This window comes from Entamoeba histolytica, genomic scaffold (assembly GCF_000208925.1).
Source record: "Entamoeba histolytica HM-1:IMSS scf_1104750517809 genomic scaffold, whole genome shotgun sequence".
Taxonomy (NCBI): Eukaryota; Evosea; order Mastigamoebida; family Endamoebidae; genus Entamoeba; species Entamoeba histolytica.
Genome location: NW_001915068.1, coordinates 1,153 through 24,553, shown reverse-complemented (window position 1 = coordinate 24,553; position 23,401 = coordinate 1,153). Strand labels below are relative to the sequence as shown.

Sequence of the window (23,401 nt, the reverse complement as noted above, 5' to 3'; positions counted from 1 at the left end):
TAGTAATTTCAATCAATGGATTAATGAATAAAGAAAGTAATAAATTAATTAAAGAAATAAAAATTGACATTGACATCGAAAAAGAAGTAAAAAACCTTGTGATTAAAAACATGATGGATGTCATGGAATACTGCGGAGATCACAACCAAACATACTCCGTAGAGCTACTAGAAGAAGAAGACGAAGGGATGGGATTAGTCTCCCCTGAGCCAGGAAGAATAGAAGCTAGTTCTATTAATACTTAATTAATTGCTTTTTATTATTGGTTTAATTTTTACTTATTTAAGCAAATAATTATTTTTTAATAATAATAAAACGTTTTATATAACATTAAATTTAGTTTCTTAAAATAATCTTAAAAATCAATAGTGAACTTTTCTTTTTTATTTTTTATTGTTGTATGTCAGAAACACAAATTACTTATCCTAAGCGAGAAAATAAATGGAATGATGTTTTCTTTTATTTCTTATTTAATACAGCAGCCATTTGTTCAGTTATATTAGCTATTTATAATACTCTAAAATCAACTCCAGATTATTCAATAGTTTGTTTAATAGTAAAGTTATAATAAAAAATAGTATTAATTTAGTAGTTAAAGGATCATTTAAGTTGGATTAATTTAATGCCACCAATACATTTATTTATCCCATTTGTTTTATTTGCTGGTTGTATTTTATCATATTGTTTTATTTTATTATTGAATAGATATACAAAGTTATGTGTTTATACTTTTAGTATTGTATTACCAATTATTGCAGGTACAATTATGTTAGTTGCATCAATATTTACTATTCACCAAGGGATATATACATTTGTTATATCTTTAATATTTGCTTTATGTTTCTTTATTTCTCCATTAATTATCTTCTTTTCAAGAAGCAAATTACCATTAACTATTGAAATACTGAAACATTCTACATTTACTTTATTACACAACACATCAATTTTATTCATTTTAGTCCCAATAGTCATGGTATTATGTGTTTTAATTTTGGTTGTTATTTGTCATTCATTATTAGTCCAATACCTGAGTGGAACAACTCAAAATAATGATTATTATCCACCAACATCTTTTTATCCAACATTTTTATTTCAAGTGTTTATGTGTTATTGGATGGGTAATGTAGTCAATGGAATATTTACTGTATGTTCATCAAGTGTGATTGCTCATCATTATTTAAATAATAATGAAATAGGTGGAGATTTTACTGAATCACTTATTCATTCAACTACAAAATCATTTGGTTCAATAGTTTTAGGATCATTATTATTATCTATTGTTCAATTTCTTAGATTTTTATATGAAATAACAAATCAAGAAGAAGATGATGATAATAAAAGTTCATTTACTTGTCTTATTCATTGTTGTTTAGATTGTATTCTTAGACTTATTGAAGATATTCTCCAATACATCAATAGAATGACTTATGTTATAGTTGGTATGCACAGAACTTCATTCATTCAATCAGCTAAAACAGCATGTAGTTTAATTAAAGATAACATTACTATGGCAATTATGGAAGATACTATAATGGGATCTGTCATTTTTGGACTTACTTTAGTTTCAGGTATTATTAGTGGATGTATTGGGTCATTAATTATGATGATTATATTTAGAAGTATGGTTCATTCTATTATTGCATTTATTATTTCAATGATTATTGGATTTCTTGTTACTGGATTCTTCATGAATGCTGTTCAAACTTCTACTGACACAATTATGTTATGTTATACTGAAGATATGTTAGTTTATAATGGAATTCATTGTGAAAAATTTGGTGATATTGTAAATGAATTTGACCAATATCATTCATTTAATTCAAACAATCCAATTCTTCCTGAAGAGGCAAATGATTTAGATGGTGTCTATACTAGTTAATACTAAATACATTTTTTGTTCTCTATTAACTCATTTTTATTTTTTTATAACAAATATATTTTTATTTATTTTATACGTAGTAGCGAATTAACTCTCTTTCATTTTATTGTTTTAATTCTTTATGATTTATAACAGCCTACTAACATGTGTTAGTTGTATCTACTACCCAACTTAAACTCCCAAATATCGGTTTCTTAAGTTGTTTACAGAAACATATGTTACTACCTTTTATATTCTTTATAAAAACATTGTTATCTTATTTTTTTTTAAAGGAAGGTAGACTTAATGTTATATTGTTAATTATATCTTTATAATTGACATTTTCAGGTTTTGAAAAAAAAAGTTTTCTTATTACAATTGAAAAGTTAAAATTTCTTATGTATAAATCAGTAACATTAAATTCACTTAACATGTAAGTATTTCACATGTTATTTAGTAAGCAAATATCATATAACTCATCAATACTCTTCATAAAGATTTTAGGAGATAATTTGTTTATTGAGAGTATATAAAAAATATTATAGAGTTAATTTAACGTTGTCCAATAAATATTTTCATAAACAAACAAAGTCATTATAATTGTTTATTTGTTTAATGAATTATTTCCATAAAATTTTTTAAGACTAAAAAACATAATTTCTTAAAAAATTAAATAAAACCTTGCCTAAATGAGTCTAAAAAAATGCTGGAGTTAATTACACAAAAATAATTAAATTTCGTATGAAAAGATTCTAATTTATATACAATTTTAAGTGATATTTTTGGATTATATGCCTATTATTAGATTTAGTATATTGTTTCATTTGTATGGATTGTCTGAAAATGATTTGAGACAATAACTCTAACAATATAAAGGTAATTCTAAATTTAGAAGAAAATTAGTGCTTAGCAATTATTCTATTAATTTTATTTAAAATAAAAATTCATAAATACTAATAAAATATCGTACTTTGTGGATTTCATAACCATTTATTATGTCATAGAAAAATGAAAACATTTTTTTATTTGGTTTCAACAATCTGTCGATTAATTAACTCCATTTATGAACAACTCAATTTTTATTATACAAAACATTTTTTTTTTATTTGTTTTAATAGACACATCCTTTGCGTAAAACAATTCCTCTAGAACCACCTTGTTTTCTTATATGATGTACTTCTTTTTATTAATGGTTTTTATACTGATATGAGAAATATAAACAGTTCTATTTAATACTCAAGACTCATAAAAATAGGTTTAAACTTTTTCTGTTATACTAAAAGGTGATTTAAAGAAGTAATATCAAACCAACTTGTCCATTAATTTAATTATCATTACAATTTGAGACACTTTGCTTTCAAATAGACATTAATTATATTTACAGTAAATGAATGTAAATATAAAAATAAAGAAAACGAAAAAAAATAACAGGAAAGGATTAGAAAAGATTGTTTATTCCATTCAATAAAAAAAGAAGGTTCTATTCTTGTTAAATGCGAAATACTATTTTTGAACGAATGAAATTTTTGAGGAGTTTTTGGAATCTCAAATTTATTGGAACCATATTGAATGATGGTAATGATACTATGTTTATTCATAATATTTGTTGGTATAAATGCAGAAGAAGTTAGTAAGAAAGAATATCAAATTATTTCAGTATGTGGAGATGGTGTTTGGGACTCATTTTCTGAAGAATGCGATGGTATAAAGGGATGTGGGAGTGACTGTCAATGTGCAAAAGGATACTCATCTGATGGTAATGGAAATTGTATTATGTCTTGTATGTATGGAGATGGATGTTTATCAGGATGCTATAAACCTGATAAGTGTAGTTCATGTGACACCAAAAGGTACAAAAAAGATTGTACTGAATGTCAGCCAGGATATATGTGGTATGGAGAAGGAAATTGTTCAAAATATGATGTCTCAACTATTCAAAGTTGTAGAAGTTTCATTAATGAATCAGAACAATTATCACGTGAACTTGGGTTGACATATAATCCGTTTAAGGTTCTTGTAAAAAAAAGAAATGATTCACAAACAGTTACTTATACAATGAAAGTACCTGAATTACCTGTTTCAAAAAGAAGACTCCAATTAACGCATTGCTCTAGATATATAGATCCGAGTCGTCCATATACATATGGTGTATGGGTTGAAATCACATCTGAAGAACTTACAGAGGTAGTTATAGGGTTAGATAAACAATATTCAATAGATGATATTAATTCTCAAAATTTGCAAGAACGTAAAATTGGAACAGACCTTGAATTTGTTATTATTAGAAACTGCCTTGACTCAGTTGATTCAAAGAAAGATCCGGAATGTCTACATAGAAATGGAGGGTTATCAGAATATGTTTTGTCTCCAAGAGTCTCAGTTATTTTAAGAAAAGATATTCCTTATTATTTATTTATTCATTCCAAATATGCGTCTAAGACAATTCCTGAATTTACCTTTTATATATCTGATATGAACCATGCTTGCTCTACTAATTATCGCAGTGTTCCTATGATTTTAATCTCAGACAGAGAAGGATACAGTAGTATATTAGAATTAGAAAAGGCTATGATATCAAAAAATCTTTGTAATCAAGATACTACAAAAGGATTTTGGTTCAAGATAATTGGAAGTGATCTAACAATAGATATTTCTACTTGTGAGTCTGGTGCTTTTGATGTTGCTATTGATCTTATTGAAGTAAAATTAAGTGATTATAAATTAGAAGATAATGCAACAGATCTTTCTCCAATTGATTGTAGTACTGCACCAGCAAAGTGTCTTGCAACAAGAACATCAGGATGTGGAGGTGACTCTCGTCTTGCTAGACTAATTCAGAAAATAGACAAAGAACATATATATTTTCTATTTCTTGAAATAAATGAAGAATATGCCGCAACAATTAATTTAACAATTAAAACAACTTGTCATAAAGACTGTGGTGAACATGGTATTTGTTCTATTAGTACTGGACAATGTGAATGTGTCGATGGATATGTTCTTGTTGACGGTGGGTGTACATTATGTGGAAATGGAAAAATTGATGAAGGAGAAGAGTGTGATCCTTCGGTGGAAGGATATGATGACAGTCAATGTACTATTGCATGTGCATGTCGATATGGAACACAACCAATGGAAATTGATGGTGTAGTAAAGTGTGCAGTTCCAACATGTGGTAATGGACAAGTTGATGATTATGAAGAATGTGATGGAGGATATGGATGTGATCATTGTGTTTGTGTTAATGGAACAAAAAAATATGCAAAAGCTAGAGCTGGTTGTATTCTTGCTACATGTGGAAATAAACAATGGGATAAAGGAGAAGAATGTGATGGAGGAAATGGTTGTATTGAATGTGAATGTCAACCAGGATGGTATTCACAGAATAATGCCGATTGTAAAAATATATCAAAAGCACTTAATAATTTCTTTTTTTGGGGAATAGGAAGTATAGTTTATATTCTTTATTTCATATTTGTGATGATTCTCTTCTTAATATTACATATTAGATTAACTAGAAAAATCAAACAAGATATTGATGATGAGAATCTATTCATCTTTGAAAATACAATCATTCCATTTGATAAAACAAATTCACAATACATTGATTTAAAACAAGAAAATCCTTATTTCTCTTTCTCAACTAATACAATTGATTTTGGTGATATAAGACCTGAAATTAATGACCCTATTGACTGTACTCTTATTTTAACAAACAATTGGAAATATCCAATGCATTTTACATTCCATTCTGGTGATTATACAAAATATGAAATTATGTGTAAACCATTCACTGGAAGAATTAAGCCAAAGGAGAGTGTTGTACTAACAATCTCATTCATGGCAAAATGTACGACTGTATTAAATGAGAAAGTTCCTATTACAATACGTTATGGTCAACTTCAAAATGTATTAAAAGATATTAAAAAAGATAATCCTGAATTAATTGCACATTGTTCACAATCAAGTCAAAATAGTGAAGGTGAAGGAAATTCTCAATCTTCAGGAACAAATGGTTCAAATTCAATCAAAAAATCTCATCATTCAAAATCAACTCCATCAGGAAGTGGTAAATCAGGATCATCTCATGACTCAGATGCAAAAAAGAAAAAAGGTAAAACAAAAATATCTAAATTCCATGTTTATTTAAATCTTCAAGTTGAATCTGCTCTTTCTACTAAATTAGATTATGAAGAAATTCATTTACAACATCCACCTATTGGTGGTGGTACATTTGGTATTGTTTATCGTGCTGAATGGAGAAGAGTTGATGTTGCAGTTAAAGTAATGAAAACTGATTTAGTTGGATTAGCTGAATTATTACCTAATTTCATGCAAGAAGCAGAAATGATGGAACGTATTCGTTGTCCATATATTGTAAATTTCATTGGAAGTGTAGCAACTGCTGATACATTATGTCTTGTAACCGAATTTTGTCCATTAGGATCATTAAGAAAATTCATGAAAACAAATTCAATGAGTGATTTATTAAAAATTAGATTCTGTCAAGATATAGCACGTGGTATGGAATATTTACATCAAAATGATATTCTTCATCGTGATTTAAAAACTGATAATGTTTTGGTTTATTCTAAAAATCCATCAGATCCTATTACTGCTAAAGTTACTGATTTTGGTACTTCTCGTTCATTTATTGAATCATCAAATACTATTGCTTTACAAAATATTGGTACACCTGTATATATGGCACCAGAAATCACAAGAAAAGATCAAATGACATTAAAATCAGATGTATATTCATTTGCTATTTGTATGTTAGAAATTTGGTTAGGAAGAGATCCATATGATCCAATGAAATTCCCTGATTCAGAATCAATATTAAGATTTGTAGGTGCTGGAAAAAGACTTTGTATTAGTAATGATTGTATTCTCAAAGAAATAATCGAATGGGCTTGGAGCCATGTACCATCAGAAAGACCATCTTTCAAAGAATTAGAATCAGCATTGGAATCTATTTATAAAAAGACTTCTGATAAATCAAAATCAGATTCTAATAACAAAAATAATTCTAGTTCTACAAAAACTAATACAAAATCTAAAGATATTTCTTCAATAGAATGTAAATCATCAATGAGTAAAAGTGAAATTAATGATGAGATTAATGACAGTTCTGTTTCATCTGATATGGCTAAAGACAATTAATTCATTTGTTGATTAATTTTTATAAGTATTACTTGAATAGAAAGAGTTTATTATTTTCAATTAATGAGTTTTATTTATTTAATATGAGATATAGATTATCTCATTCCATTGTCTATTTACAATTAATTGATTTCATATATACTTTGGAGTTGGTATAATTGATTTAAATGATATGTTTTATTACTTTCATTTGTTAATGATAATAAACAATCATTATAAAATTAATTATATAATCTAAGTTATTTTTGAACATTATTTATTCTTGAAAGAAGAAAATAAATAGATAAATTATAGGGAAGCTAATAAAATGGTACTAAAGACAATCAATTTTAATAGTAACAATGTCAATTAATTTCTTTTCATTAACTGTATTAGTTTTATGTTATCATTAAAAGAAATATTAAAGTGAAGGATATTATTATTTATTTTTTTTTAAGATTCTTTATAATTTAATATAATGTTTATTGAAATAAGAACAATGAAAATAAATCAAAAGATACTAAATTAACATTGTAATGTGATTCATTTATAAATAAAATACAAAATATAATTGTATATAAAGTCAGTTTCAATCAAATAATAATTATATAAAAATGATTGAGTCAAATTAAAAATAAATAATAACAATGAATGATAATTGAATTAAACATTTGTAATAAATAAGAAAATTATTTACTACCTTATTTGTTGAATTAATACACACAATAATAATAAATGAATATTTGTTGTGTAAAATATTGTTTTCCTATAATCCTTCGTACAACCAACAGTCATGTCATAAGCAAGTATGACTCATAAAAGAAATGATAGAGATGAACAATAAGATAATGAAAAGGATATATGAAACAAAAAAAATAATTAAAAGAATAATTAAAATAAATTAGAAATATAGTAAAAACCCTAAATATAAGTCATAATTAATAAAGAAATAGAGAGAGAATCAAGAAAAGAAGAAGGAGAAAAAAGAAATAGACCGTACTCTTAGGATCATTTCTATAGTACAGTCAATCCATTATCCGTCTTAAAAATAACAACAAGACAATAGGATGAAGACTAAATAACCAACAACACCAACGGGAGATAAACAGTTGGAAACAAATGTACAATGAACGGCTTGAAACAATCTAAAGAAAGAAATTTCTAAAGATGGTTCAAGAGGTGATGTTAGGGTGTCTGACTATCTTTTTATGAAATACTACCATTTACATTCATTTTATTGTTTTTCTTATTACAATGAAATGAAATTGATAAATGATAGAATATTTAATTAACAAACAGACAAAACAACAATTAATTTATGAAGATAAAGAATGAAGAACAAAGATATAACTTTTATTTGAATTAATTAATAAAATGTGAACCATCAACAAAAGTTATTGATTCATGAATAAATGATAGTCATAAGAATTTGTTCATGTTTATCTTTTATCACTATTCATTAATTAAAGCATTTTCATCTCATTAACTACTTAAAGGATATTTAAATGTTCTTCATTTGTTTGTTCATTTTCATCCACTTCAATATCATTATTATTGTTTTATTTAATAATTAGACATAAATCAAATCACTGTTTGTTAGTTGAAAGTCATCATTCCTGTATTATCGTTATTAACTTATTGTTAAGTTCTATTCATTACTAGAAATAACCAATTCAATACTAATCTCTGTTACAAAGAAGATATTAAAAATATAAGAAGAATATATGATAAATTATTTAATTAATTGTTTTTTTTTTCAAAAAGAATAGGTTGAGAAGGATATAATAATATGTCTTCTTTCAAAATGTACTGATTGTTCAATGAATTATAATCAAATCCATTTTTAGAAAGAAATTGAAAGAATACTTGCACAATATCAGAAGAAGTCTCCCACATTTCTTCCTTACTATTTTCAATTAAAAGTGATGGTAAAGCATTGACACATTGTTGATTTTCATCATAACAATCCATTGGAATACCAAAAACAATATCGAAGAATTCCCAATTATCAAATTTATTAAGATCAAAGTCATTTTCTGTTGTATTAATTAAAACTATTTTTCCAACAAACTTTGATAAAGTAAGGTCTGATGATAATTTTTGAATAATAGGATGTTTTTTTAATGGACTTTGTGAAAATTCAATAGGGAAAATAATATTTTCATAATGAGGTTTATTAAATTGTAAACCATGAATAATAATTGGTTGTGATTTTAATGTTTCATTTAAAAAAAGTAATGCATTTGAAGTAGAAACAATATCTTGACGATGTGTAAAAGTAGTTGAAAGAATGAAATTAAATTGATGAAATTGATTTGGAAGTGATTGAAGAAATGATCCTTTAGGAAGAATTAAAGTAGAAATTCCACTATTATAACTATAATTTAAAAATATTGTAAATAAATAACTAGAAAAAACAGAATGTGGTATTAATTGAGGACAGAATGGAGTGTGTTGACATGATATAATTTTACTATTAGAACCAATTAATGCACTTGTATATTTCATTCTATAATTTTCTTTTTCTTTTTCAGTTAAATATTTTAAACATTCCATTTTTATTATTTCAATTCCATCACATAATCCAAATACTTCTTCATTACAAATTAATTGTTGTAATGATTTTATTATATTTACTAATGAATTAGCAACATTAAAAAATTTTTTATAATGTGCTCTTGAATCTTTTGCACATGGTTGTGTTTTAAGAAGTTCAATAAGACATATAAGTGCATAGACTTGATCATTAGTAAGTCTTCCTGTTTCAAAAAGATGAACTACAATTCTTTTAATATCATCTGTCTTGGTAATTCCAGTCATTAAAGTAGAAACTATTGCTTCATCTACAATAAAACAAACTCTTTTCTTTGTTTGTTGGTTTATTCTAGGTGTTGGTATTATTCCATTACATTGAATATCTCTAATTTCAACTTTATTTAATCTATTAAGACGAACTAAATAAGATATTGCTTTAATAATTTCTTCCTTCTTTTGTAATATTAAAGGATCGTTTGGATCAATAAGAATTGACATAAGATCTTTAATAGTAAGTCTATCATCTATGAGTAATAAAATACGATAATAAATATATTCCATTTTTGTTGTTCTTGTAATAATAATATTATCATGAATAATTGGTATAAATGAATCTTTTTCTTCAACTGGAATAATAATAAATACATTTGATAAATATATTTCTTTATCTAAACATTCTTTTATAGATTTTTCAGTAGTAGTTAATTTTCCTTCATTATTATTTGAATATGTTCTTATTATCCACCATGGCTGACAATCTATTTCAAGAATTAGTTTATTTCAAATAATTATTCTCTTCTAATATTAAAAAGAAATAACAAAACTTGGTTGTTTCACTTCAAAATTAAGTGGAAATTTTCTTGACAATAACTAATGATTAATTATTTATTAATTCCTCGTATTTATCTTTATTTTCATTTTAAACCCAACTCAAATAAAATAAAACAAACTTTTCTTTTTTCTGACTTATATCTATTTGCTATTTCAGTAAATTGATTCCTCGAAACACCAAGAAACCTAAAAACATCACGAGCTGTAAATGCTGGTAATCTATCAAATGGAAGTCCTTCATTTAATAATTTTTTAATTAATTGAGCATAATATTTTGGTGGGTTAAGTTTATCAGAATGGTTTATTGAATTAAAAAATCCAATATCAATTAAATGATATGGATATGGCATCATCTTTTGAAGACTATATTCCATTAATTTATTATAATACTTCTCTTCATTTAATTGACAAATTTTACCAATTTTAATATTATATTTAAATTGATTCTTACAATAATATTTAATTGCAAAGTTTTTATAACTTATTTCATTAGGACAAATCATTTTAAAACTTTCATTTGTAATTTCATGATATGACTTATAATAAGATAATTCTTTCTCTATCTCTTCAATCGTCATTGTTTGTTGACTTTTCAACTTCTTTTTTTTTTTCTTTTTTTGTTTTTAATCTTCTTCTTTTTTTTTTCTTTTTTCTTTATGAAATGTTTTTCAAGTTCTCTTAAAATAGTTAATTACTTATTCACAAAATGCCATCAGTTAAGATTGTTGTATTAGGTCCTCCTTGTGTCGGTAAAACAGCTGTAACCATTCGTCTTGTAAACCATGTTTTTCAACAACAATATGATCCTACAATTGAAGATTGTTTTAGAACAACTAGAAATCTAGATGGGATTGATGTTTGTTTAGATATATTAGATACTGCTGGTCAAGATGAGTTTGTAAGTGTTAAACAACAATATATGGTAGTAGGAAATGGGTTTTTAATACTTTATTCTATTATTTCTAAACAATCATTTGTTGAATGTCAAAGCACAGTTGAGATGTTATTAAGAATAAGAGACGTTACAGTCCCTTGGATGTTAATTGGTAATAAAATTGATCTTAAAGAAGAACGAGAAGTTACTCAAGAAGATGCTTTAGAATATGCTAAACAAAAAGGTGCAGTTGGATTTCTTGAAACATCTGCTAAGTCAAATATTAATATTGAACATGCATTCATTTCACTAGCAAAACAAATTTTGAAAGTAAGAGGTAAACAAGAAAATCAGTCTACTAAAGATAAGAAGTGTTTTATATTGTAACTAACGTTAATTCACATGTTTATTTAAGAATTACAATAACTAATCTTTATTTAAAATGAAATTATTATTATTTATTAAAGATGAAAAAGAGTTATGTTATTCACATTCATTATAATTAATTGGTTCATAGTAAAATACATTGTATGAATTAATATTAAATATTAAACTATCAAAACAAACTTATTTGATTCATTAAAAGATTTGTTGATATTTTCTGATTGTTAAGACTATTTCATTTTACCTAAAAGAAGAAATATTTCATTGCATTTATTTTCTTTCTTTTTAAAGTCAATCAGTCAGATTGAAATACATTAATATTAATAATTCCTTCCTTTATCAACTTTATGATTTAATAATGGAATATTATAATTGTCCATTCTACTATATTGTCTTAATGTTATTAAGTATACCATTTTGTTTCATTGTTAAGAATGAAATAAACTATATTATATTACATCATATTACATATCCATATTTGATAAAACAATTATTAAGATTATTGTTATAATGTACATTCCTGTTAAAGATATTCTTCATATGATTAATGCTGTAAATTAATAGAAACATTGTGAGACTTCTTAAGAGTATTTACTGAGAATGTCTTTTAATTAACTTGTTTCAAGTTCCTCTTCAAATGTTAATATTTTAACATTTCTTGAGTATTTTGGTAGTTCTAAATATACCAAAGAAACACAAAGTTCAATTTTAAAACCTCATTTATTTCAATTTGCATAATAATAATCTTCTTATCTCTCTTTATCTTTGTGTTAATATAATTGCTTAAATGATTCTATTTTATTACAAAATAAAAATAATATCATTATCAAAAGTGGTTTATTTCATACAGAATAATGAATTACAATCTATTCAATTGGATCGGTTTTAGCTTGTTTTTTCAATATTGATGATTCAGCTAATTCAAAAAATGGCATCTATAAAAATGAGTAAAGAATTTTCTTCTTTTATATTTCTTTGTTAATTAATTGAATATTAAAAATCAAATAAAACTTGAATGAAAATGTATAATATCATTGATCAACATATAAGCAAAATAATAAACAAACTTTTAATAATTCTTCACATTGAGGTCGTTTTTTAAAGTCAAAGACAAAACATTTTTCAATGAAATCCTTAAACTCTTTAGAAACTTTAGTTGGATTTCTTAACCCCATTGCTCCAATGGTTGCCGTTTTAAATGTACCTTTAACTAATCCTACTTCTTTATATGGTGGATTTCCTTCAATTAATTCTTGTGCTACACATCCAACACTCCATATATCAACTCTACAATCATATGGTTCTTGTTTAATAACTTCTGGTGCCATATAAGCTTTTGACCCTGCTCTATTTGATGGATTATTTGAAGCACGAACAACAAGTCCAAAATCAATAACTTTAACTGCATGTGTAGCTGAAAGCATGATATTTGCTGTTTTAATATCTCTGTGAATAAATCCATATTCATGAATATATTGTAGTGCTCTTAATGTTTCTCTTACTAAGAAAGCTGTATCAGGTTCATTAAATCGTTGTTTTGTTTTTAATAATGATTTTAATGTTCCTTGTGAACAATATTCCATTCCAATATACACCCTATTATCAAATATCCAACACCCTTCAAATCCAACAATATTAGGGTGTTTCCAATGATATAGTCGTGCTACTTCTATTCCTATTTTACTAAATCTTTCATTTGCTCCATGTTTTAATATTTTCAATGCAACTTGTTTACCATCATCTTTTCTTGTAACAACAAATACTTCACCAAACCCTCCTTTACCAATTGATACAAAGTTAGTAAAATATTGTTTAGGATCTTCTTTTTCAGCTATAGTAGCTAATTCTTCTCCATCGTCAATTTGTGTTGATTGATGTTTTTTATTTTCAGTAACAGACACTGATGCATCATCTGTTCTTGTTGTCATTGCTCTTTTTTCAGTCATAGTAGCATATCTTTTCTTTGTTGTTGATTTTAATATTTCACAAAGAACTGGAAAGTATTGATCTCCTTCTTCTGGATAAAGATAATTCTTTAAACATAATTCTCTGCATACTGCAATTAAATCATTTAAATTTCCACAGAAGAAATCTTTTATTGGTGTATTATATGGTGTAATAGAATATTGACAACAATATTTACATAATTTTGCTGCTTCATCTCGTTCATTATCATTCTCAAATTTAATTACTAAATCACGAATTAATGAAACAAATTCTAATATTCCTTTAGATTGTTTTTTTATTGTAACTGAATCGTTAATTGGTAAAATGGTTAATGGAATATCTTTAATATTATTTTCATATAAATAAATAGCACCATTATAAATATCAAGAACTCTTTTATTCCAAAATGTTTTTCCTCTTTTTTTAACCATAAATGTTTTTTTTAAATTTAATGTCTAAATAATCAATTTTCTATTTTATTTTCTTAATTCTTATCTTTAAATAGTTTCATATAAAAACAAACATCTAATAAATACTCTTCTTTTGTTATTGGAATATTATGATTTAATGTAACTGTTCTTAATACCTTAAATAATGCATTTAAATCATCTAATGATTGTGGTTGAATAATAACAACAAAATTTTCCCCAATAATTAATTTGATTTTGTTTAGTTCATATTTTGAAACATAGTTGATTGTATATAATCCATACTCTTCTTTAATCTTTCTATGTCGAACTAATCGTAATTTCCTTTCAACAAAACAAATCCAAATCAATCTATACACTAATGGCTGTCCTTCTTTGAATCCAACAGCAACATCAAAATATAAATTATCTACTTTTGTTCGATTCTCTTGAGGTACAGCTATTGCCTTTTCAATTAACTCTTTTGATGTCTCATCTAAATCTCGTTGCTTTTCTGCTTCAGCCATCTCTTTTCTTTTATTCTCAGTTCACTATTCTATTTTTATCAATGAAATTCTGTTAAATTCTATTCATCTACTTCTTTTTACTATTTATTTATAGAATTTGTTTTTTATTTTTTATTATTATTTTTTTATTATTATTTTTTTATTAATTAATAACATTCCCTATTCTTCTTATATAATCTTCTTTGTATTTGGTAAAAATTGTGGTAAAGAATATTTAGTTGGTTTAACAATAAAAACTTAATTACTCATTCAGTACAAAAGGATTAGTTAAAAAGAAATTCTTAGTTATTAGTTTGAAAGGAAAAACAAATTAACTTCTGTTATAGGCTGAGTTAATAAATAAACCAAATAAGTCTTGAGGTAAAGAATTATTCCATACTAACTAAAACTAAAAAGAATATTAAAAAAGTAAAAGTTGAAGTAATAATAAATAAAAATAAAAAACCATTTTATGAATGTAATTAAATTATAAAAAAAAAGGATAATAAAAAAATGAATTGAATTTGTATTTTTTGTTAAAATAAGTTGGAATAGTAAATAAAATAAATACTATATATATAATAAAAAGGTATTTTTTGATTATTTCAACAAATAATTTAAATGAGTTTAGAGACTTTTAATGATACACATTAATAAATTAAAATTATAAACCAATTTTTTTAAATGGTGATATCTTTTTGCCTATTTGAAAAGGAATTTAATTAAACAAAGACGCCATAACATGTTTTTGTGTTTTAGATTTTTTTGAATTAATATCAATACATTTGTTTTAATAACTATTAAAAAATTATATTGTAGTAATTTGTTAAGTTTAAATAAAAAGAAAATAGTAATAGAAAAAGAAATACAAATGGTAAAAAAAAAATTCATGATGGAATGATTGAGAAATTTTTTTATGGATTTAAAAAATGGAATAAATCAGTTAATAAATGATGATTAAAAGAAATAAACAAAGATAAGTTCCTTACTCATTGAATAGAACTAAAAGAAGTAATAAACAATAATAAAAATGAATAAAGATAATAGAAAGAAAACTTTAAATTTCAAATTAAATGAAAAAAAAAAAAAATAAGATAAAGTTAAAAAGAATTATTAAAGAATTAATAAAAGAAAATAAAAATAATAAACAAAAACCCTAGAATAGAAAAAGAACTTGACTTTAATTAGATCAGAAGAATTAAAATGCCAGCACAAGCTAATAAGAAGGGAGTCTCAAAGAAAGGTGATGCCTCTGATAAGAAAGTATTCATGAACGCTATTGTTACAGGAATTACTGAGAAGAATGGACTTCTTCTTGCAACAAAGAAAGAAGAAGAAAAGAATCCAGTTATTGTGATTGCATATCTTGAACTTCCAAGATATGATAAAAAACAAAATAAAGAAGAGACATTTGCTTATGAATGTGGGGAATTATTAAGAAAAAAACTTATTAATGGTAAAGAAGTTAAATTTGAAGTTGTTAGTGAAGCAACTGAGAATGTTCCAAAGATGGTAATTCCATTTGTTAATGGAGAAAATATTGCAATTACTCTTCTTGAAAATGGATATGCTGTTTTAAAGGGAAAAGGAAAAGAAATTGCAGAATATATTAAAGCTGAAGAAAAGGCTAAAAAAGAAAAGAAAGGAGTTCATAATGAGAACGCAGAAAAAATTTCTATAAAAAAACCAATTGATCCAAAATTAACAAGTAAAGAACTTGACTTTTATGTAATGAAAAATCTTAATGGACATATTAAGAAAGTTGATGCACCAGGACAATTCATTATTGAAACTCCAGAAAGAAAAATTGTAAGAGTTTCACTCTTTGGAATTAATCAACATGCAACATTTAATGTAGAAAAGAAACAATTTGAATTTGATGATATTGCTAAAGAAGCTATAAAATTCAACAATAAGAATTATAATCAAAGAGATTGTGTTGTTAAAGTTATGGACAATGGAAAGAGAGTAACAGGAATTATTACAGTTGATAAGAAAGATATTGCTGAAGAATTATTAAAGAATGGATATGTCACTATTTCTACATTTGAAGAAAATATGGAATCAGTAAAGCAAGTATATGAAGAATGTGAAGCAGTTGCTAAAAAAGAAAGAAAAGGAAGATTTGTTAATTTTGATCAAGCGGCTGAAGATGCAGCCAAAGCTAAAAAAGAAAAGAGAGAAAAAGACCTTAAAGAAAGAAAGAAGAATGCTAGAGTAATTAGAGGAGGTAATATTCTTTTCATTGGTAAATATCTTAGAATTGAAAAAGATGGAGAAGTTCTCAATGTTAACTTTGCATCAATTAAACCACTTTATAAGAAAGACGACAAAGCATTTAATGAACTTATTGAATTTAGAATGAGAGAGGTTATTAGAAAATTAATTGTTGGAAAGAAATTTGAATGTAAAGAAGCTTATAAATCAGAAAATAAAAAAGGAGAAGAAACTGTTACTGAAGTTTATTATGATGTTTATGCAGATAAAACAAATATTGCTATTCCATTATTAAAAGAAGGACTTGTTGTAGTTGATGAAAGAACTAAGGACCAATTCTATCAATCATTTGATTATAGTAAATTAAAAGCTGTTCCAAAGAAAACATATAAACCAGTTCCAATTACTAATTATTCTAATTTGGATAACGTTAAAGATATGCTTATTGGAAATAATTTCAAATGTGTTATTGAAAAGGCTATTTCATTAACCGTATATCTTGTTTACATTCCAGAGAAAAATTCTCAACTTATTGTTCATCTTCAAAATTGTTTTGTTCCAAAAGATGATTCTAATGATAGTCTTAAGAAATTTGTTGAGAGTGCTAAAACAAATGTTAAACAATTATGTGAATATCGTGAAGTTGTTGTAGACTTTAAGAGATATCATAAAGGAAACTTATATGTTGAAATTATTAGTAATGGAACAGATTTAGCTAGTTATATTCTTGAACATGGATTTGCTATTCCAACTGGACGTTACAATGTTTCATCTGAAATTGAACAAATGAAAGAAAATATGACTCAAATTTATCAATTTGATACTCAAAAGAAGAAAGAAGTCACTGAAGTTATTGAAAAGAAACCAAAGAGAAATACTGAAATTAAATTCAGTGCTGAACAAAAAGTTTATTTAACAGGTTTTGATGGAGAAAAGATTGGTTATTATGATAATGCTGAAGATGCTAAAATTATTGAAGAAGTTAATGCTATGTGTAAGACTGTTAAGAAAGGTGCTATAAAACCAGCTGTTGGTGATAAATGTATTGTTGAGAATAAAGGATTTTTCTATAGAGCTGAATTTGTTGAAGTTGCAACTGGTGCTAATGTTCTTAAATGCATTGATACAGGAGCTGTTATTATTTGTGGTAAAAACAAATTAAAACCAATCACAGAAGAAATTGCTGGTAAACCTGTTACTGTTAAAACTGTAGGACTTGTAGGACTTAAGACTCTCACTCCTAAAGATGTTGATTTCGCTGCTGCTGTTGAAGCTGTTGCTGCTTATTATAAGAAAGAAGGTTCACTCTTTGTTTCTGGAGAAGAAGCTAAGGTTGTTGTTGGAGATGTTTGCATTAACAATCACCTTGTCCAACTTGGTCTTGCATTTGTTGACAAACACTTCCATGACAATAGTGAATGGGGTGTTGATTTAGTAGCTGCTCAATTACAAGCTAAAGAAAACCATCTCAACGTTTGGAGATATGGTGAAGTTGCTGATGAAGAAGAAAAGAACTAAGTCATTAAAACTAATTTGAGAGTCCTTTTTTGCTTTATATTTGATATTTTTTGTTTTATTTTTTTAATTTTTCTCTAATCAATTATTGAATTGAAAGAATGTTATTATAGTCAATAGAAAAATATATTAATTTTTTCTTTATTTGCCACATAAGATGATAAATAATTTATTATTTTCATTATTTCAACAATTTTATAAAGTGAAAAGTTTTGAGTAGAGTGTAGGTGGTAGTAACATTTAAGTTGTAAATTTGTTCTTAACTGCGGTAGTATGTGTCTAATAACATTACATGATATAATTGATATTATACATCTATTTTAGTTATTCTTATCATTATGAAAAACAAAAATAGTAATTAGATATGTTATATTTACATATGAACTAATTCTATCTTTATGAAAGAAGTAGATTACCCGTATTATAAATATTAGTATTATTATGTTGCTTCAATTCATTAAATATAGTTCATTTCTACCACTTTGTTTTTTTATTCTGAACCAAAAGATTATGAGACAACACAAATTTCATCTGTCTTTATATTCTATGATGATTTTTAATTCTTTCCCATTTAACATTTTTAATTTAAATACAAGAACGTATGTTAATATCAATGTGTTATAGTCATTAATTCATCAGGAAAGAGGAATTTATTACATTAACAGAATGGTTGAAAGCAATATTGAGGTTGTTTTTAAACAAATATAAAGCATAATGTAATTTTATTAAAGAAAGATACAAATATTGGTAGAATCAAATATAGTTTTTCATTTGATATTTGATATTGAAATTATTATTTTGTTATTGATATATGGTGATGGCTTTTCTAAAAAAGACTAAGTTATGAAATGAAGAAGGAGTGATAATAAGAACCAACTGAACAAATTGATACAACTTGGTAGTAAATTAATTAAATAAAGTACCAATTCAGATAATGATTGTTAAATATTTTCATTAAGAAATAAAAAAGAAGAATATAAAGAAAAAATTAAAAGACAATAAATTGTTACATCAAAACAAAGAGTCTATAATATTTATTGAGCTTGAATTTGGACCAAATGGAAATAAACACCTTCTTCTTTCATCAATTCATCATGAGTTCCTTGTTCTACTACTTTTCCTCCAGAAAGAACAACAATAATATCAGAATCTTTTACAGTTGATAATCTATGAGCAATAACAATTGATGTTACTTGTTTAGCAATCTTGTCAATTGCTTGTTGGACAATCATTTCAGATTCAGAATCAAGTGCTGATGTTGCTTCATCAAGAATAAGTAATTCGGGTTGAGTTATTAATGCTCTAGCAATAGCAATTCTTTGTTTTTGACCACCAGATAATGAAGTTCCTCTTTCACCAATAATAGTATTATATCCTTGTGGGAGTTGACAAATGAAATTATGACAATTAGCCATTTTAGCAGCAGCTACAATTTTGTCCATATTTTCTGCAACAAGATTTCCTCCATTTTCTAATTGGTCATCAGTCCAGCTTCCACACATACCACTAACAATATTTTCTCCAATAGTTCCAGCAAATAATAATGGTTCTTGTCCAACATATCCAATTTTATTTCTTAATGTTGCTAAATTAAATTCTTGAATATTTCTTCCATTAATTTTTACTGTTCCTTTTTCTGGTTTATAGAAACGTTCAATTAATTGAATAACTGTTGATTTTCCACAACCAGAAGGTCCTACAAGTGCAACAGACTTTCCTTTTGGAATAACAAAACTTGCTCCATCAAGAATAACTTGTTCTGGTCTTGTTGGATATCTAAATTTAATATTGTCTAACTCAACTTGGTCAATAGTAAAGTTCTTTTCACCTTCTTCACTGAATGGGTCTTGTGGGGATTTTCTATCTATAATTTTAAAAATACTTTCAGCTGCAACTTTTGCATTACCAAAGTCTGCCATATATGTTGCAGCAAATCCTACTGACATAGCACCAAAGATAATAGAACATAATGCTTTCATAATGTCTGGCATTCCTGAAGGGTCTTTCTTTAATTCTTGACCTGCAACATACATTAATACAGAATATTTCCAGAATATAAATGCATGTACCCATCCAAGAACAAGTCCATTAATAATTGCAGTAAAAGGTGCTCGTTTAGCTGGTTTAACAAGATAACTACAATACTTTTCTTTGAAATAATCTTCTTTTGCTAACATTTTAATTGTTTTGATATTTTCAACAACTTCTGTCATAAGATTTTCTGCATTAGCATAGATTTTTGTTTCTGGTCCAGCAAATCCAACTGAAATTCTTAATTGAATATATGTATTAAATACAATTAATGGAACAAAGATAGTAGATACCCATGATATTTTTACATTTGTGATATATCCAAGAACAAGTCCAATAATAAGTGAGAATGAACAATGAATCATTGTTCCAATCAAATTTCCTGTTACTCCATTTAATTTCGTTGCATCAGCTGCAAGTCTTCCAGCAAGTCTTCCTGTTGAATTTTCTTTTTTATCAAACCATCCTATGTCTTGTCTACAAATTGCATAAAATGATAATTTTCTTACTCTATATGTCAAAAATTCTCCTGACATCATAAAGAATGCTTTGTGTAAATATGTTGAGATAAACATTGCTCCAGATATGCCAAGGAAGATATAGAAGTATTTCATAATTTCACTATCATCAGACATTCCAGTTAAATAAACAGTAACAAGCATACAAATTGCTTCTGCTAAGAAATAAGCAAAAATTGGGAATAAAGCACCATATATCATTGAACCAATAAATCCAAGAATCATCCATGGAATTTCTTTGAGATTTAATCTGAAGACTCTACCAAATACAAGGAAATGTGCACTAAATTTTTGCCAATTAGTTCTATGGTCATCATCAACTTCAATATATGTTTTATCAACTTCAGTTTGATCTGGAACAACATCCTCTTCTAAGTCTTCATCATTATCAAATTTCTCTTGTTGTTTCTTTCCCATTTCTTGATTTTTAACGAGTTTATAAAATAATCCTTGTTTTTCCATTAATGTTGTATAATTTCCATCTTCAACAACTTGTCCATGGTCAAAGACAAGAATTCTATGTGCATCTCTAATTGTAGATAATCTATGTGCAATAATAACTGATGTTCTTCCAGCTGCAGCCTTATCTAATGCTCTTTGGACAATCTTTTCTGATTTAAAATCTAATGCAGAAGTAGCTTCATCAAGAATAAGTAATTTAGGATCATTCATTAAAGCTCTTGCAATAGAAATTCTTTGTTTCTGTCCTCCAGATATTTGTGCACCACGTTGACCAAGTACTGTATCAAATTTTTGAGGAAGTGAATTAATGAAGTTAGTAGCATTGGCAATATGTGCACATTTCATAATTTTTTCTTCTAGTTCTGGCATTAATAAACAGTCTTGTGGGTCAGATGTGTCATGATAATGTGGAGCAAGAATACTTCTATGTGCACCAAGTGCTATATTTTCTTTGATTGAGATTGCAAATAGGGATGGTTCTTGTCCAACTACTCCAAACATACTTCTATATTCATATAAATCAAACTCTCGAATATCTATTCCATCTATCATAATTTTACCATCTACTGGTTCATATAATCTTTGTAATAATCCAATGATTGTTGATTTACCACATCCAGATGCACCAACTAATCCAACTGAATGTCCAGCTTTAATTTCTAAATTGAAGTTATTGAGAATTAACATATCTGGTCTTGTTGGATAACAGAATGAAACACCTTCAAATACAATATTTCCTTCTTTAATTTCACTAATATGTCTCTTTCCTTCATTTTTAATTTTTGGAATTCTTTCAATTGTTTTGAATATTCTATATGCAGATGATGTTCCTTTGAAAATAGAACCAATTGGAGTTGCAATTTGAGAAAGACCAAGTGTTCCACAAAGTACTGAAAAGACAACAATTGCCAATTTACTTGCAGACATATCTCTTTTTTGAATTTTTTTAGCACCATAAATATAACCAATCCAAAATGCACAAAATACAAAGAAGAAGAGTAATCCAGTAGAACCTCCAGTTTCATGTGAAGCTCTAATACCAACATGAAGAGAATGACGTAATGTTTGAAGATATTGATGAATTCTTGATTTTTCAATACCAAGAGCAGCAACAGTTCTCATATTAGAAATAGTTTCTGAAGCAATACCTCCTGCAACTGAATAAGATGCTTGAGTAGATGATGCTGTTCTTGTTTGAACATAAGCAAAAATACCAGCAGCACCAACCATGAAAGGAGCAACAGATATCATAACAAAACATAATTTCCATTCTTTAACAAACCCAATAACATATCCAGTAATACACATTCCAAAATAAGAAAAGAATTCACCTACTTTTTGACCAATGGCATCATGTAATAAGAAAATATCACCTGACATTCTAGATGTCATTTCTCCACTATTATGAGCATCATACCAACCCATTTCTTGATCAAGTAATGATTTAATATATAATCTTCTAATTCTTCTAATTTGATTTCCACCAGTAATATCAAAAATAATTGTTCTAATTAATGAAGTAAAGAATAATCCAATTCCAATATACATAAATTTTAATGAAGTTTTATTACATAAATTTTCAATTTCAGCAACATCATATGCAAGTGGATTAAATGCTTTAGAATCAAATACATCACCAATAAGAATTGCAATCAATGGATATAAAACACCATCACAAAGAGATATTAAGACACCAATAATATTAAAAATTATTTCAATCCATGTTGCATATTTAAACATCATAAAAATACTCACAGAACCTTTGTCTGTAGTTCTAGGTGCTGCTGCCATTAAATTATTTGGATCAGGAGTGACATCAAAGATATCAAATCCATCAGTAAGTAATTGCATTTCAACACTTGAAGAAGACATTAAACTGATATGAACTGTTTCAGTTCTGATTTAAATACCCACATCCAAAGTCAGTTAGTTTTTGATGAACTTGTAATTAAGAAAATTATTTATTTAAATTAATGGTTGAATGAGGTTGTTTATTTGATGAGGATCTACTTCAATGTTGGTTGTTTTTATTTTTATATTTTTATGTTTATTTTAAACTAAATTAAGGAAAGAAAAATAAATATTCGTATTTTTTTCTTATCTACTCTTTAATTAGTCTATAATAATACTTTTCATTTTTATAGTATATTGTTAAAAATATTTATGTCAAATTT

The 23,401-nt window shown here is 26.1% G+C and overlaps 7 protein-coding genes across 7 annotated transcripts, besides 1 other annotated feature; 4 read left to right on the top strand and 3 right to left on the bottom strand.

The window, feature by feature from the left end:
- Window positions 1-259: part of a repeat region that runs on past the window's edge.
- Window positions 260-400: 141 nt separating this feature from the next.
- EHI_101290 (uncharacterized protein) lies at window positions 401-1,879 on the top strand (the record flags this gene model as incomplete). The annotated part of the gene is made up of 2 exons (XM_651924.1): window positions 401-544; window positions 593-1,879. The coding sequence occupies 2 exons, from the start codon at window positions 401-403 to the stop codon at window positions 1,877-1,879; spliced, it is 1,431 nt and encodes a 476-aa protein (XP_657016.1).
- Window positions 1,880-3,430: 1,551 nt separating this feature from the next.
- Window positions 3,431-7,021, top strand: EHI_101280 (protein tyrosine kinase domain-containing protein; the record flags this gene model as incomplete). Its single annotated transcript, XM_651923.2, has 1 exon — window positions 3,431-7,021. One exon carries the CDS (start codon window positions 3,431-3,433, stop codon window positions 7,019-7,021), a length of 3,591 nt encoding a protein of 1,196 aa, XP_657015.2.
- Window positions 7,022-8,740: 1,719 nt separating this feature from the next.
- EHI_101270 (uncharacterized protein) lies at window positions 8,741-10,944 on the bottom strand (the record flags this gene model as incomplete). Its single annotated transcript, XM_001913966.1, has 2 exons — window positions 8,741-10,285; window positions 10,486-10,944. The coding sequence occupies 2 exons, from the start codon at window positions 10,942-10,944 to the stop codon at window positions 8,741-8,743; spliced, it is 2,004 nt and encodes a 667-aa protein (XP_001914001.1).
- A 128-nt stretch (window positions 10,945-11,072) lies between these two features.
- EHI_101260 (Ras family GTPase) lies at window positions 11,073-11,627 on the top strand (the record flags this gene model as incomplete). The annotated part of the gene is made up of 1 exon (XM_651922.1): window positions 11,073-11,627. The coding sequence occupies one exon, from the start codon at window positions 11,073-11,075 to the stop codon at window positions 11,625-11,627; it is 555 nt and encodes a 184-aa protein (XP_657014.1).
- Window positions 11,628-12,655: 1,028 nt separating this feature from the next.
- EHI_101250 (serine/threonine-protein kinase, putative) lies at window positions 12,656-14,505 on the bottom strand (the record flags this gene model as incomplete). Its single annotated transcript, XM_651921.1, has 2 exons — window positions 12,656-14,026; window positions 14,095-14,505. 2 exons carry the CDS (start codon window positions 14,503-14,505, stop codon window positions 12,656-12,658), a joined length of 1,782 nt encoding a protein of 593 aa, XP_657013.1.
- A 1,182-nt stretch (window positions 14,506-15,687) lies between these two features.
- On the top strand, window positions 15,688-18,219 carry EHI_101240 (uncharacterized protein; the record flags this gene model as incomplete). The annotated part of the gene is made up of 1 exon (XM_651920.1): window positions 15,688-18,219. One exon carries the CDS (start codon window positions 15,688-15,690, stop codon window positions 18,217-18,219), a length of 2,532 nt encoding a protein of 843 aa, XP_657012.1.
- Window positions 18,220-19,250: 1,031 nt separating this feature from the next.
- Window positions 19,251-23,099, bottom strand: EHI_101230 (P-glyco protein 6, putative; the record flags this gene model as incomplete). The annotated part of the gene is made up of 1 exon (XM_651504.2): window positions 19,251-23,099. The coding sequence occupies one exon, from the start codon at window positions 23,097-23,099 to the stop codon at window positions 19,251-19,253; it is 3,849 nt and encodes a 1,282-aa protein (XP_656596.2).
- Window positions 23,100-23,401: the final 302 nt, after the last annotated feature.